At 47.4% G+C, this 15,873-nt stretch overlaps 1 protein-coding gene across 7 annotated transcripts in view; it reads right to left on the bottom strand.

Annotated features, from left to right (window-relative positions):
* The window catches only part of TSPOAP1 (TSPO associated protein 1), a 3,238,928-nt gene that overhangs the window by 1,970,214 nt on the left and 1,252,841 nt on the right, over window positions 1-15,873 (bottom strand). For all 7 annotated transcript variants that reach the window (XR_013608584.1, XR_013608585.1, XM_078679480.1 and 4 more), the window contains exon 8: window positions 3,037-3,126. Coding sequence is in view for 5 of the 7 variants with exons in the window: in XM_078679480.1 (XP_078535606.1) it covers window positions 3,037-3,126 (90 nt within the window). In the remaining 2 variants the exon portion in view is untranslated. The remainder of the gene's footprint in view (window positions 1-3,036; window positions 3,127-15,873) is intronic.

The following is a 15,873-nucleotide window of genomic DNA, read 5'->3' as shown; positions in this document are numbered from 1 at the left end:
GAGGCGTCGGGTTACGTGGAGGAGGGTCCTTGGGTAACAGAGGAGGTGTAAGTGACCTCGGCTTGGGGGGCGAATAGACTTGTGAGTGATCCGAGCCCGGAGCCTCTGCCCCTCTCTTTCTTTTCTTCGCCTGACCTGAAGGGGGGGACCTAGAGGCCGTACCCCTGGCAGCCGAGCGACGGCGACGCCGCGATCGTGGACTTGTGGTGACCGAGGTCACAGTCCTGGCTTTAGAACGCCTCCTTGAGGACAATGCTTTCCTCCTCGACTCTGAGCACCTTTTCGACGTCAATGATCGCCGTCCATGAATGCCTTCTCGACGTCGATGATGACCTCCTTCTCGACGGCGATGATCTACTTCACGACGTCGATGATCGCCTTCTTGACGCCGAGTCGACGTTGAACGCTGGTGACGCCTCGACATCGAACGCCTGCGCCTCCTTGAACCCTCTCGACGTCGATGATGACTCGCCGACGAAGCAGTCCTCGACGTCGACCTCGTCGGAGGTCTCGACGTCAATCTCCTCGACGTCGAAGTCGCTTCGACCCAGAGCCCTGGGGAGATAGGGAGCAGACCGTGGTCATTCCTCTCGACGTCGAGGCTATCGACGCCGACAGAGACCGGTGGCGTTTTCTGGCCTTCTCCTTACTGGGGAGCCCCCCAGAGGCCACAGCACGGGCAGAGGAAGAAGCCCCTTCCTGCCCAGACCCACCTTGACCTTGCTGTCTTCTTTGCTCCAGTCCTTGGAGCCTGATCTTCTCTCGGTACTTCAGGGTCCTACTGAAAAACTGCAGGCAGATTTCACAAGTCCCAGGAACATGAGAAGAAGGGAGACACAGGATACACACCCTGTGTGGATCAGATCTTGCCTTCTTCCTGGCACACTCTGGACATTTCTCAAATAAGGCAGGCATATTTGACAAAAGAGTGGCCAAACTCACCAGAAAAGTGAAGAAGAAGCAAAAATAAGTCAAGTGAACACACTCTAACACTTTAAAAGTGCCAAAAAGTTTACAAAACACCCAAAAAGGGAGAGCTCAATGCTCCAGGGTCCTGCTAGCAGGAGCTGGAAAAAAGAACTGAAAGTAAAAGGAAGGGGCTGTGCATGCTGGGATACCGAGGGTCTCTAGAGAGTTCCTGAAAGGCACGGTATCCCTTTTCCGGACACATAATGGCAGCCTATGGAGGCTTGTCTGTCCTTACCTTCCTCTCTATCATTCCAAGGATTTGGTGAGGGGAGGAAGGTTTCTCTATGGGTGAAACTGGACAGATTGTGTTAAATGTGTTATTTGTGTTATATCCTTAGCATTTCTACTTGAAGTACTAGACAGTGTAGCCTTGTAGGTACAGGCTGCATTATTGTCTTTAATGTTCTCTTAAGTGTCTATGCAGGACTGCAATGAAGACAGCTTAAGAGATTGTTTTTGATTGCTCCGGGGTCCACGCACATGGGCGGGACTATTCACTACATTATGACTATACACAGAGATCCCCTACTTCAGAAGCACTCACCGGCTCCGGCTGAGGAGATTTCGTCATCGACGGTGCTTTTTTGGACGCCGACAGGATCCGGACATACTCCGAATTCGTTTTTTGCTGCTTTTACACAGTTTCCACAGAAATCTTCCCTTTTTCACCAGATATCACCTCAGTAGAGAATGAAAGCTTCTTTTTTCTTGAGGACGGATGACCAGTCTCAGAGTGCGGCTTTTTCAAGGTCTTACTTTGTCTCTCAGGGGGATCATCAGATCTATCCCTTTTCTCGGAGACTAACACTGCCATCATCTCCTGAAACAACATCAGATATAGCCTTCAACTTCTCTAGCCAAACCAGCAATCTTACTTCTCTGTCTTTCAAAGTCTTGGCAGGGAAGGTTCTACAAATCCTGCTGTCTTTAACCTTGTGTGCTGGATAAAGACAGTAAATACATTCCTTGTGGGGATCTTCAAAATGTAGTCTTTTCTTCCCGCATGAAGAACAATGCAAAAATAAGCTTTGGTTAGAAGAATCAGACATAGCTACTCACAAAGTTCAAGCAAAGGTGAAGAAAACTGAGCAGAGCTCAAGGAGACTCCCTGTCACACGACGTGCGGTAGAAAACCTGAAGGTTTGCCTCTCTCTGGAGTGTTCTAAGACGGTGCCGCAGCCTGATTGGCTGTTTTCCAATTTTTTTTCTTTTTACAAAAGGACTAAGATAGGCTAATGTAGTGACTTTACTGTCCATAGGTAGGCAATTGTATAATCTTTTTTATGACTATTATGTATATGTTTGATTATATCGCAAGACTCCCCCCTAGTCGGCGGGGATGATTCTATGCATGTGAATCTATGTAAGATACCCCAATACTGGATAAGTATGTTATTGGTACTTGAGGGAGGAAACTAACTCCACTAAAGCTCATATCTATAATACATTTTCAAGACAACTAATTCAGAATTGAGGAATTACAGCATTAGGGAATATTGTGCATAAAATTACTCGGTTGAAAGCGTTACACTATTATAGGGTATACCATTAGATATATGCCACTGTAACTTCAGGAAACTTTAAAAAGGTATATTTTTGCCATTTTCAGTCTAGAGTTACAGTCCTTTTTATTATCATTGTACAGTTTGGATTGGCTTATTAACCGAAACACATAACATCTGGCCAAACTACACAAACTCCGTCCCAAAAGGGAGGTAATATTAAGAGGAAAACTGTGGTGAATTAGAGGGCAATACATCGCCTATATATGGCTAAGGACTGAATTTAGTTCACAATATGTATAAGAATGAGGTGTTGTATGTGAGTAATACATTTAACAAAGTCCATAATAAAGATACTGAAATTAGAGCAATATTTTACATACACAGTAAAAATACATTCTATATTCATACTGTCTTTAGTAATTGCGTTAAACATAAATAAAGTAGAAGAAGAGGGAGATGACGTTATGAGATAGGCTAAACATAATCACAATGTGCACAGTAGAGATCATTTATCAGTTTGTTTGTTGGTAAGAACGAACAGGAAATCATAATAACATATTACCTTGTGTGTCCGCGCCGCTCTGCCACCGAGGCGAGAGTTCTCTTCTAATAATTTGACATTTTCACTCCTCACTTCCTTAAGTATTGTTTCCTGGAAAAGGAGTATGAGGTAAGCATGCCTGAGTGGTTAAGTGCGCCAATAGATTGCATTCTATGGAAGAAGAAAACTAAGTTACTCACCTGTAACTTTGGTTCTCCAGTATTGGTAACTTTCATAGATTCCCATTGCTTGTATCATTCCCCGTCGTCGAGATGGGAGTCCCCGGTAAATAAAAAAACCTATAGAAATAGGTTAAAAAAAAAGGTCTAGGCCTCATCTCATTTTGTAGCATATCCACCTCTTTTGATAATAAGATAAATGAACAGCCAATCAGAACAGCCTCAACCCAAAGAACCTTACTGAAAGAGCCCCAGAAGCTCAGATTTTCGTAGCCATTGTGTAACAGTATAACAGAAGATGCTGAAGGCTGAGCTTTCCCAGGGGGGGGGGGGGGGGGAGGGTGGGCGCATGGGAATCTATGAAAGTTACCAATACCGGAGAATCAAAGATACAGGTAAGTAACTTTTTTTTCTTAATCCAGTATTGGAACTTTCATAGCTTCCTATTGCTTGTATCAGAATAGCTAGCAGTCAGAACGCACATTTGTGTAAGGATCCATAGTTATAAAATCTTGCAAGATGCATCACATTCATTAGAGATACAAATTATCTGTAGACAATAAAATAGTAAGTTAACATCAAGAGTTACAAATGTGCGAATAACCAATAAAACGAAGGAGGGTTAGTAGGGAAAGCTTACCACTTATTGAAAGAGGTTCCTCAGGACTGCCTGTCCCACTGCAGCGTCACTACGCGTGGAGGAGTCGAAGCAGTAATGTCTTGTGAAGGTATGGGCACTACTCCATGTTGCTGCTCTGCAAATGTCTTTGATCGGCACTCCAGCAAAGAGAGCAACTGAAGACAACATGGCTCTCGTAGAGTGTGCCCAGACCGCCCCTCTAGGGACTCACCAGCCACTTGGTGACAGTATTGGATCGCGCTGGCAATCCATCGAGCAATACCTTTCTTTGAAAGAGGGAAACCCTTGCGAGGGGCACTGAAAACGATAAAGAGCCGTGTTGATCTTCGGAAGTCCTTGGTACATTGAAGATAACAATTCAGACACCTTTGAACATTGAGAGAGTGTAGAGCCCTCTCCGCTGGAGTCGTGGTTTGAGATAAAAAGGTTTTGATAATCACTGGATCATTCAAATGAAAGTCTGAAGGCACCTTCGGGTTAGATTTGGGATTCGTCCTCAGAATCAAAGTCTCTCTTTTAAACTGTAAGAACGGTTCCTGAATAGTGAGCGTGTAGTTCACCTACCCTCCTGCCCGATGTTAAGGCGAGAAGGAGAGCCACTTTCCATGACAGGAATTTAATGTCCACCCTATGAATTGGTTCAAAAGGCGGCCTCATGAGTTGAGTAAGGACTAAGTAAAGCTGCCACAGAGGAGGCGGAGGCCTAACTGGTGAGAAAACTGTTAAGAAATTGTTTTACAATTCTTGCCGACCAGAGGGAAGGTCCAGAAGATCTCTGTCTGAATCTAGAAATGGCTGCAAGGTGCACCTTGATAGAGGAATGAGACCTGATTTAGCTAATGGCAGAATATATGGCAAAACCCGATGAGGAGCAGAAGAGTAAGGATGAATATTCTCTTGTCGGCACCACAGGCAGAAACGCTACCATTTTAAGCGACATGTCTTATTTGTACTCGGTGCTCGAGCTTGAGCAAGCACCTCTCTACACTCTGCCGAGATATTTAAGTTCTGAAATTGTCGGTGCTCAGTAGCTATGCTGATAACTGAAGAGAGTTCGGATCCGGATGTACCACCTCGCCCTGGGACATCGTCAGCAGGGAAGGAATTGGGCGCGGATGAACTGGATGATCCAGGAAGAGCAGGAGAAGCTCGGTAAACCAAAACTGGCGGGGCCACCAGAATCATTCTGCAGGGTTCCGCCTTGAGCTTCCGGAGAAGTCTGGGAGTTAGTGGGATCTGAGGAAAAACGTAAACAAAGGCCCCAGACCAGGCCATCGAAAGTGCAATCCCCAATGATCCCGGATGGTGCTCCCTACTTGCGTAGAGTCTTCATTTCTTGTTCTCTGGAGTGGCAAATAGATCTATGCGCGGAGTGCCCCAGAGACTGAAAATGTCCTCTATCTCCTGTTGGATTGCTCATTCCCAAATTTCATGAGCCTCTTTGGATAGTCGACGAGACCTTATACCTACCTGCTTGTTTACGTAATGCATGGCCATCGTGTTGTCCGTACGGACCAGGACAGTGGATCATTAAATCTGCGAAAGGAAGGCTTGCAAGGCTAGACAAATCGCCCTGAGTACCAACAGATTGATGTGGAGTAGGTGATGCAGGGGCAGCCAGCGGCCGCTTACCTGAAGGTCTTTTAAGTCTGCTCCCCAGCTTTCTAGTGAGGCGTCTGTTGGTATTATTGCAGGAGCTGGGGTAACCCTGAAGGAGAGACCCCGAGAGATATTGTCTCTCACGGTCCACCAGGTCGCCACCTGTTTCATAGGCTGAGTAATTGTGATCCTGTCTTTGAAAGAGCCTTCTGCCTGGCGCTACTGCAAATCCAGTTGTTCTTGGAGGGGGAGAATTCGTAACCTGCAATGTGGAATCAAGGGAATGCGGGAGGAGATTGACCCGAGAGGGGACTTGTAGAGGCGAACGGAAAGTGACCCTCTTCTTTGCAACCGACGAGCAGAGGCCATCAACTTTGTTTGCCTGTCTTTTGACGAGAACGCTTTGCAGCAAGATGTGTCCAGAATGGCCCCCAAGAACTTGCCCGAGTCCGACGGGCACAGGACTGACTTTTCCGTGTTGAGCTGGAGACTCAGGTGACAGAAGAGCTGTGTGCATGCTCTGACAGCCTCTTCCGCTGCGTGATGAGACCGAGCTTTCACCAACCAGTCGTCCAAGTAAGAAAAGACCTGGAGCTTCTGTTTCCTGAGAAAAGCTGCGACCGGGGCTAGGACCTTTGTGAAAATCTGCGGAGCGGATCTGAGTCCGAAAGTCAGGACCTTGAATTAAAAGTGGCTATTGGCTACTGTAAAGATAAAAAACCTCCTGTGGACAGGGTGGATGGGGACATGAAAGTATGCGTCCTCGAGGTCCAGGGTGGCTATATAATCTCCTAGATTAAGGAGCTGTAAAATGTCTTTAAAGGAGACCAGCCGAAAAGAGGTTTATGAGATAGGTGTTTAGCTTCCTCAGGTCTAAAATTGGGCGCCATTTTTCTACAGTCTTTAGAACAAGGAAGAACCGGGAATAGAATCATTTTCCCTGTTGGGATAGAGGGACCGATTATAGCGCTCCCTTGAGAAGTAGTTGGTGTGCTTCTAGATGTAGAAGGTGTAAATGCTGGGATTCGGTGGCGAGAGGGGCTTTTGATGGTGGTTAATGTTGATGTTGATGTTGAAATTCCAGAGTATGGCCTGACAAAACAATATTGAGAACCCATCGATCTGATGTTATAAGCTGCCAGTTGTGGAAGTATTGGGATATCCTGCCCCCCACTGGTGTTACAGGGGACAAAGGAACAGTAGGAAGAGCCAGGAAGCCACTACTGGCGCTTAGGGGAATCCCTCCCCTGGCACCCTTGTCGTCCTCTAGATGAAGATTGAGAGAAAGAAGATGACTGGCCCTGTTGTTGAGAATATTGCGGCCGGTATGATTGAGAAAGCTGTGAGTAAGAGGAATAGTGCTGCTGCTGATATCCGCCTCTGTATGAGGAAAAACCTCTACATCTTGCTCCAAGGAAAGGGTCCTTGCAGTATTGTAGAGTCCCAAGGGACTTTGCAGTTTCCGTGTCTTACTCTATATCTTGCAGCGCATCATCAATGTACTTCCCAGAGAACGCCTCGCCGTCAAAGGGAAGGTCCAGGATCTTGATTTGGACTTCCGGCCGGAAGCAAGTGGCATGAAGCCAGTCTTGGCGTCGAAGAACTGCTGCCCCTGCTAGGGAACGGAAGGCTGTAGTGGCAATATCTATTGTGCAGTCAATTATTTCTCTCTGCCTATTAGAGGATCTTTTTGGCTTCAGCTTTAGCTTCTTCCAGTAGCTGGTCTACATAAGGAGACAGATCACACCACATCTGGCGATCATATCTTCCAAGAATTGCCAAGGCATTGGCTGCTATGACCAGGAGGCTCGGCATGGAAGAGAACCTCTTCCCAGCGTTAGCCAACTGCCTTCCCTCTTTATCAGGTGGTGTGGTAAGAGGGATTTTTAGACTTTCTCTGGGCCGCTCGAGAAATTACAAAATCCGGTTTCGGCTGGCAGACCAGACAAGAGGGGCTATCTTCAGGAGCCTTGTACTTTTTTTTCCAGAAGAGGAAGCACAGGTATGACTGTGGCCGGCGATTTCATAACATTTAGCCCTCATCCCAGACGTGATCAACGATAGGGATAGAGTATACTAACTTCTTGTATGGTTCTTTAAAGTCATATAAAAACATTCCGACTGCAGAGAGGGAATGGGCAGATCGAAACACTTCGAAGCTCCCTCCATTAGGTTATGAAAACCCCCAATATCAGCAGGAGGGGAATCCGCCGGTTCTGCAACGAGAGAGGGGGGATCCGGAATGATGTAATCATCCCATTCCCTGTCACGGTCCAAGATCGTCGGTGTCCCTTGGTCATCATCGGATGTATCATTCTGGATAGTAACAACATTCTGCTGTGGTTCCGGTAACTCCGGCAATGAAATTTGAGGAGGAAGCTGAGGTGTAACCGGAAGAGCTAGTTGAGCTGGAGGCACTTGCACTGTTTTTTGGACAGAGGGCTTCATTGGAAATCTCTTTCTGTAATCAGAAAGCATGTACTGCAAGTCCGTATTGAGGGAAGATGGCATACAGACCATCTCCTGTTGAAATTGCTCCTGCGACCTCAATTTTGGCTCATACTGTTGCTGCTCCAAGTAATACTCGTCAGAGTCCTGATATTTAACATGCAGCTAGGATGGGCTATCTGAATCACCATAAGGACCGTCATCATCCTCAAAAGACTCCTCTTCTAAAAGGAGAGCAGGAGGCAGGGGTGTCGATTTCCGGGGAGAAGTAATTTCTGGAGTAATGCAAAGTCTCCGTATAGAAATTGGCACATTTTGTATCGTCAACGAGGTCGTCGACAGAGCCGCCGCCGCCGCCGTTTGAACCGTCCACGAGGAGGGGGCCAACGCCGACAGGACCTTCGTTGAGACCGTCGTCGTAATCAAGCTGGAAGCTGTCGGTGTCGCCGTCGACATCCTCGTCGCCAAGTACGTCGTCAGAGTAGACGTCGACGACAGAATGAAAGGTACCTCTATGGGTGGTGTCATCCTCCAAGTCGTCGTCGACGAAGCCGATGGAGACGAGGAAACTCTCGTCGACGAGCCCGTCGTCGTAGCCAAAGAAGACGTCGGTAAGGTCTTTGAAGTCGTCGTCGACGGTTTCGATGTTGTCGGTGTCGACTAGCGAACTTTTCTTTCAGCTTTTCCCTCAGGTGGGACAGAAGCTGGTTTATTGAAAGTTTTAGCCTTCTCAGAAGGAGGAGAAGAAGCAGAAGGCACATGGCTTGTCTTCTTCGCAGGTGCTACTTCAGAAGCAGGCCTTCCCTCTCCTTTACACCACAGTGAGGAGATTTGATGGGACTACACCTGTCAGACCTATCAGAGGGATTTTGAAGGGGGTCTGAAGAAGTAGAAGGTGAAGACCTACCCTTTTTTTGTGATCTTCTCGATGAAGTAGCAGATGAAGTGTCATCACTGTCACAGGAAACAGGATATTTCTGTGACTTCAGTTTCTGAAGCAAAGTGAGTAGACGTCCCTCACGGTCCCGCAAGGTCTTGGTGGAGAAGGTCCGACAGATTTTGCAGTCAGTAGCTTTATGGTCAGGATACAAAAAATAAATACAGTCTTTATGTTTGTCCCCCACATAAAGTCTCTTTTTGGAGCAGGTGGCACAAGCTTTTAACAGAGCCTTCTTCTCCTTGTCTGACATCTCGAATTTGAAGTGAAGAGTTGAAGAATAAGTTGAACAAAAACTGAGCAGAGCTCAGTGGAGACTCCCTTGCACAATGTGTGGTTCTTAAAAATCCGGACCCTGCCGTTCTCCCGATATCGAGGCCCAATACCCGTGTCACAAAACCTCAACGTACCAAGACGATTTTGGTGTCTATGAACCGATAATAATTAGGACATCATTCCTATGTATTTGCGTCACAATCGAGGGTTGCCAACACCCCAAAATCATAGTTTCCGTCCCCATCCCTTAAACTCCATTTTGTGAACGGCATCCATCTTGCATCTTGCCCTCATGTTAAGTCAATTAAAGGTCGAGCTTGATCAGAAGGGACACGTCCACCTTGCGTGACTTCCCCCTGACCTGTCCCAACTGACTCCACTGCCTTCGGCCAGACCTGTTTGGGCGGCTCCCCGCCCAGTGGCCGAATACGATAGCATCAAAACATAACATTCCACAAACCATTCACTACATACAGACCATGCTTTCTGCAAACATGCACCTGTCCACGTTCCTTGTTTATGGCCAGTTTTATGACTGGGTTGTACCTTTCTTTATTGAGGTTTCATCGATATCTGATGGGAGTTCCAGGCCTAACTGGGTAATCTATCACCGAACTGGACATCTAAAGTATGGGCTTGCTTACATGACTTCGCTCTTTGTATTATTGTAGAAATATGTGTATAGCCATATCATAAACTCAGGAATTCTTGCTTGCAGCTATTATTTTTGTATATAAGGAGACGGCTGGTTCTGTAAAAACGAACAGTCTCCCGAGAACCTACTCTCCGTGTAGTGTACTTCTGGGACACGTGTTACTTGGTAGCTACCAATAAAACTTGATCTTTGACGGTAACTAGAAGACTCAGTGGTTTCTGTGGTCCGGAACAAGGGAGAACTCAGAGGTCTTCGGGTGCTACCCCCTGGCACCACCGGGTTCTAAAAACCCGGCACCTCAAATGTGCGGTTCAAAATCTGAGGCTCTTGCAGGAAGGTTCCATGGGATGAGACTGTTCTGATTGGCTGTTCATTTTATTTGGTCTCTTTTACAAAAAGAGGGGATATGCTACAAAATGAGATGAGGCCTAGGCCTATTCTTTTTTTGTACCTATTTCTATGGTATTTTTTATTTACCGGGGACTGGCATCTCGACGACGGGGAATGATACAAGCAATGGGAATCTATTAAAGTTCCAATACTGGTGTAAACTATATATTCATTTAAGCAGTAAGAAATTGAAAACACATAGTAAAAGCGGGAACGGAAAGAAAAACAGGTGAGTTCACATAAATATGCTTGGCTGAAAAAGAGGTTGGGAACAAACTTGGAAACAAACAAGAGAGGAGAAATATCAAAGACCGGAATGAAACGAGATGGATGAGAACATACAAAAGTGAGGAACAATGAAAATCAGAAGGTGCGGCCTGTCAAATAAAGGAAACGACTTAAGATGAAGGTAGGTAAATATATAATAAAAAAATAAATGTGCACGTTTTTTAGACATCTCTAATAATATATGTAATAAAATATAGAAGAATGGGAAATAGATTTAAAGGAGAAAGAACTCAGAAAAGAGGCATAAAGCAAGGACAGGAAAAACAGCAAAAGTCGAGAGTGATAGACAGAGGATAACATTTGCTGAGAAAAAGGGCCTTTGAGTGAAACATCGGGACCGGAACAGCCAATCGGAAAGCTTCCTAAGCAGGCAGTGACCAAAGGATGCATTCCGTGGCAGCCAGCTCTCTATCCCCTGGTGTGCATAGTAGTCCAGTGAGCTTTGTTTACACAGCCACATACCTCTATAAATTATTTTAGCCCTAACCCGTCTCCTGCAAAGTTTCCTTCCATTTGTCTCGAGGGCAAAAGCAGCATACACCTTGCGCATGAAAGAACACCTCCTTTCCCTGGCAGGAGGGCAACCCTGTGTTACTCTGCAGAGACACTCTAGCTTACACGCTGTGTGGGTTCCATTACTTGCTTCATTTAAAGATAAGTAAAGCCCAAAGTACAACAGAAAAGTAGAAGAAACATTGCAAAAGCCAATAGACATGGCATTAACAACCTTGGCAATTCTTTTTTTGTCATGGTATTTGTAACATTTTATTGTATAACATGCTGTCAGGTCCTCATCAATCTAATAAAATAAAAGAAAAAAATGGCCAAAGGCAACCATTGTTTGGGTCTCAGAGTCAAGTCAAGTCAAGTCAAAGAATTTGTATAGCGCACTACATACCCAGAGGGTCTCAAGCCGCTTAGGGAGGGGAGGAGGATTACTTGTCAAATATCCATGTTTTAAGTTGCTTTCTGAATGTTAGGTGGTTCTGGGTAAGGCGAAGGTAGGTGGGAAGTGAGTTCCATGTTTTAGCTGCCAGGTAAGAGAAGGATCTACCTCCCATGGTGGTCTTGTTGATACGAGGTACAGTGGCGAGGGCTTGGTTTGAAGATCGTAGTTGGCGGGAGGGGGTGTAAAAGGAAAGTCGTGAGTTGAGGCATTCTGGTCCGATTTCGTAGAGTGCTTTGTGTGCGTGGGTTAGAAGCCGGAAAGTGATCCTCTTATTGACGGGTAGCCAGTGGAGGTTTTTCAGGTGACCAGAGATGTGTTCGTTACGCGGGATGTCTAATATGAGCCTGGCTGAAGCGTTCTGGATGCGTTGGAGTTTTTTCTGGAGTTTAGCGGTAGTACCTGCGTAGAGGGTGTTTCCGTAGTCCAATCGGCTCGTGACCAGGGCATGGGTGACTGTTTTTCTGGTTTCGGTGGGGATCCAGCGAAATGTTTTTTTGAGCATGCGAAGAATGTTGAAGCAGGATGAGGAGACGGCGTTGACTTGTCTGTTCATTGAAAGTGAAGAATCCAGGATAACACCTAGGTTCTGTGCGTGGTCTGTCGGGGTGGGTGCTTTTCCAAGGGCTTCCGGCCACCAGGAGTCGTCCCATGCAGAGGGGGAGGTACCTAAGATGAGGACTTCTGTTTTGTCTGAGTTCAGTTTCAGACGGCTGTGTTTCATCCATTCGGCAACTTCTTTCATTCCTTCGTGTAGGTTAGTTTTGGCGGTGCTGGGGTCATTGGTGAGTGAAAGGATCAGTTGAGTGTCATCCGCGTAGGAGATGATGTTGAGATTGTGTTGGCGTGCGATGGCCGCGAGGGGGCTCATGTATACGTTGAAGAGGGTGGGACTGAGTGAGGATCCTTGTGGTACGCCGCAGATGACTTCAGTGGCCTCGGACTTGAAAGGTGGAAGGCGGACTCTCTGGGTTCTTCCTGTGAGGAACGAGGTGATCCATTCAAGTGCTTTTCCTTGTATTCCGATGTTTCTGAGGCGTTGTAAAAGGGTGCTGTGGCAGACTGTGTCGAAGGCTGCAGAGAGGTCGAGGAGGATGAGGGCGACTGTGTCTCCATTGTCCAGTAGAGTGCGAATGTCGTCTGTTGCTGCGATGAGGGCGGTCTCAGTGCTGTGTTTTGCTCGGAAGCCAGACTGTGAGGAGTCGAGGGATTTGTTGGCTTCGAGGAAAGCGGCGAGCTGGTTGTTGACAGCTTTCGATGACTTTGGCCGGGAAAGGAAGGAGCGAGATGGGTCGGTAATTTTTGAGTTCGGTGGGGTCCGCTGTGGTTTTTTTTCAGAAGGGCGCTGAGTTCAGCGTGTTTCCAGCTTTCCGGGAAGGTGGCCGAGTTGAAGGAGCAGTTGATGACGTCTCGGAGGTGCGGTGCTATGACGGAGTCTGCTTTGTTGAAGATGTGGTGAGGACATGGGTCTGTGGGGGATCCTGAGTGGATGGAGTTCATCAGGCGGATGGTGTCCTCAGTGGAGATTGGGTTCCATTCGTTAAGGGTGTTCAAGGGGGGTGAAAGGTCAGCATATGGTTGGGTGGGTTGGTCGCCGGGTTGGTTGTCGAAGCTGTTGTGGATGTCTGCAATTTTGTTGTGGAAGAATGAGGCTAGGGAGTCGCAGAGGGCTTGAGATGGGGTGATGTCGTTGGAGTTGGCCGAGGGATTGGTGAATTCCTTGACGATGTTGAAAAGTTCCTTGCTGTTGTGGGCGTTGTTATCTAGTCGATCCTTGAATGCTGTTTTCTTGACCTTTCGGATTAGTTGGTGGTGTATGCGGGTGGCGTTTTTGAAGGCGTCCTTGGTGCTAGTGGTTGGGTCTTTTTTCCAGGCTTTTTCAAGGGAGCGGCAGAATTTCTTGGACTTCTTAAGATCATCGTTGAACCATGAGGCCTTCTTGCTGCCAGGTTTGCTTTGACGTTTTTTCAGTGGTGCTAGGATGTCGGCGCTGTTGGATAACCATAGGGTGAAGTTGGTGGCGGCTTGGTCTGGGTTAGAAGAGTGGGCTGGGGTGTTTAGAAGGAGCGATGAGGAGATCTGGTCGATGGTGATTTTGTTCCAGTTTCTTTGCAGAGTTGGTTGGGGGTGGTTGATGGGTTTCGGCTTGTTGTAAGTGAAGTGAACGCAGCTGTGGTCAGTCCAGAGGAGATTCGTAGTGTGGCTGAAGGAGACATGGTTGCTGGAGGTGAAGATAGGGTCGAGTGTGTGACCTGCGATGTGGGTGGGGGAGGTGACCAGTTGTTTAAGTCCAAGGTTGGCGAGGTTGTCCAAGAGGGTGATGGTGTTGCGGTCGTTGTTCTTTTCAAGATGAAAGTTGAGGTCTCCCAGTAGGATGTAATCTTTGGAGGGGAGCGCGTGTGGAGTGATGAAGTCCGTGATGTCTTCACTGAATTTTGCGCGGGGTCCTGGTGGTCTGTAAAGGAGGGTGCCTCTGAGTGTGGTCTTGGGGTCGATGTGGATCTGGAAGTGAAGGTGTTCAGAGTTGGCGAGATTGGCGTCAGATCTGGTTGAGATGTGGATGGATCTCTTATGGACGATAGCGATTCCTCCTCCTGTGTGGCCGGTGCGGTCCTTGCGTGTGATCTTATAGTCTTCAGGGATGGCAATGGTGATGTCTGGGGCGGAGGAGGCGTTCATCCATGTTTCAGTTAGGAAGGTGACGTCTGGAGAGATGGTGTCTAGTAGATTCCATAGGTCAGTGGCGTGCCTGTGGACCGATCGGGTGTTGAGCAGGATGCATTGTAGGTGGTTGGGGTCGGGAATCTGAGGTGTGATCGTAGCGGAGTTGTTGACGGAGCCGATGAATTTGCAGGAGTAGCAGGAGAAAGGTCCATGGGTATGTCCAGGAGCGGCTTGGACGCAGTTGGGGGAGCGGCCGGGGTTGAGGGCTAGGAGGGTGGAGGAGTCGTAAGAAATGCGGGCGGGCTGGGCATTGCGAGGGGCAGGGGGTCTGGCGCTGGGCGCGGTCCAGGCGCGGACGGGCGTAGACGGGCTTACCTTTGGCGCACCTTCGGCGCGAATGGGGCGCGGTCGCTGCGCGTGAACGCTGCGCGCGGGAACTACTGTCATATATGGAGAGTGGAGGGGGAGGGGCGAGGGCGTCTCAGCTGGGAGGCGGGGCGGGCACACGAGGACAACAACAAACAAAATGGAGGCGGAGGGGGTAACAAACTAGAGGTAAACGCGCTAGCAGACTTTAAACAGCACAATAGCATACACAGAGCGCAATTTAATCAAAGCGGTAAACCAGCACACAGTAGGCAGAATTAAATGGCAATATTGAAACAGCACGAGGCAATGCAGCGCTACGATACCAGATACACTGGGAGCGACCACTCAGCTCGTGAGAGAGGAGCGAGTCACGGCGCCTACAGGGAGAGGAGCGCTATTTCTGCTCAGTGGGAGGGCGTCTCAGCTGGGAGGCGGGGCGGGCACACGAGGACAACAACAAACAAAATGGAGGCGGAGGGGGGAGCAAACTAGAGGTAAACGCGCTAGCAGACTTTAAACAGCACAATAGCATACACAGAGCGCAATTTAATCAAAGCGGTAAACCAGCACACAGTAGGCAGAATTAAATGGCAATATTGAAACAGCACGAGGCAATGCAGCGCTACGATACCAGATACACTGGGAGCGACCACTCAGCTCGTGAGAGAGGAGCGAGTCACGGCGCCTACAGGGAGAGGAGCGCTATTTCTGCTCAGTGGGAGGGCGTCTCAGCTGGGAGGCGGGGCGGGCACACGAGGACAACAACAAACAAAATGGAGGCGGAGGGGGGAGCAAACTAGAGGTAAACGCGCTAGCAGACTTTAAACAGCACAATAGCATACACAGAGCGCAATTTAATCAAAGCGGTAAACCAGCACACAGTAGGCAGAATTAAATGGCAATATTGAAACAGCACGAGGCAATGCAGCGCTACGATACCAGATACACTGGGAGCGACCACTCAGCTCGTGAGAGAGGAGCGAGTCACAAAAAGGAGAACACAAAAGAAAAAGAGAGAAAAAGGAGACACAAAGACAACAAAAAAGGGACACAAAAGAGACACAAGAGAAAAGACAAGGAGAGCCTAGAAAAGGCCAAAAGAAAAGGAGAATAACAAAAGAAGAAGAACATAGGACATGGTGAATAAAGGAGAACGCGAGCAAGAAGAAAAGACGGGAAGAAAAAGAAGATAAAGAAGAATAAAGGATAAATAACGAAAAGAAAAAAAAAAGAGAGCGCACAAGTGGAAAAAGAGGAATAAGGCAAAGGAAGATGATGGTGCAATAAGAAAAGAGATTACGAGAGAATAACAAAATGACGAATAGAGAAAGAGAAAGAAAGAAAGAATATATACACATATAAGAAAAAAGAACAAGAGAGTGGAAGAAGTCGGAGAAGGCTAATTAAAAGACAGAAAAGAGACACAACAATATAAAGAAAGAAAGAAAAGGAGAGAAAGTAGAACAA

This window comes from Lissotriton helveticus, chromosome 3_1 (assembly GCF_964261635.1).
Source record: "Lissotriton helveticus chromosome 3_1, aLisHel1.1, whole genome shotgun sequence".
Lineage (NCBI taxonomy): Eukaryota > Metazoa > Chordata > Amphibia > Caudata > Salamandridae > Lissotriton > Lissotriton helveticus.
The sequence above is the reverse complement of the archived record's forward strand: the minus strand, read 5'-3'. Positions and strand labels throughout refer to the sequence as shown.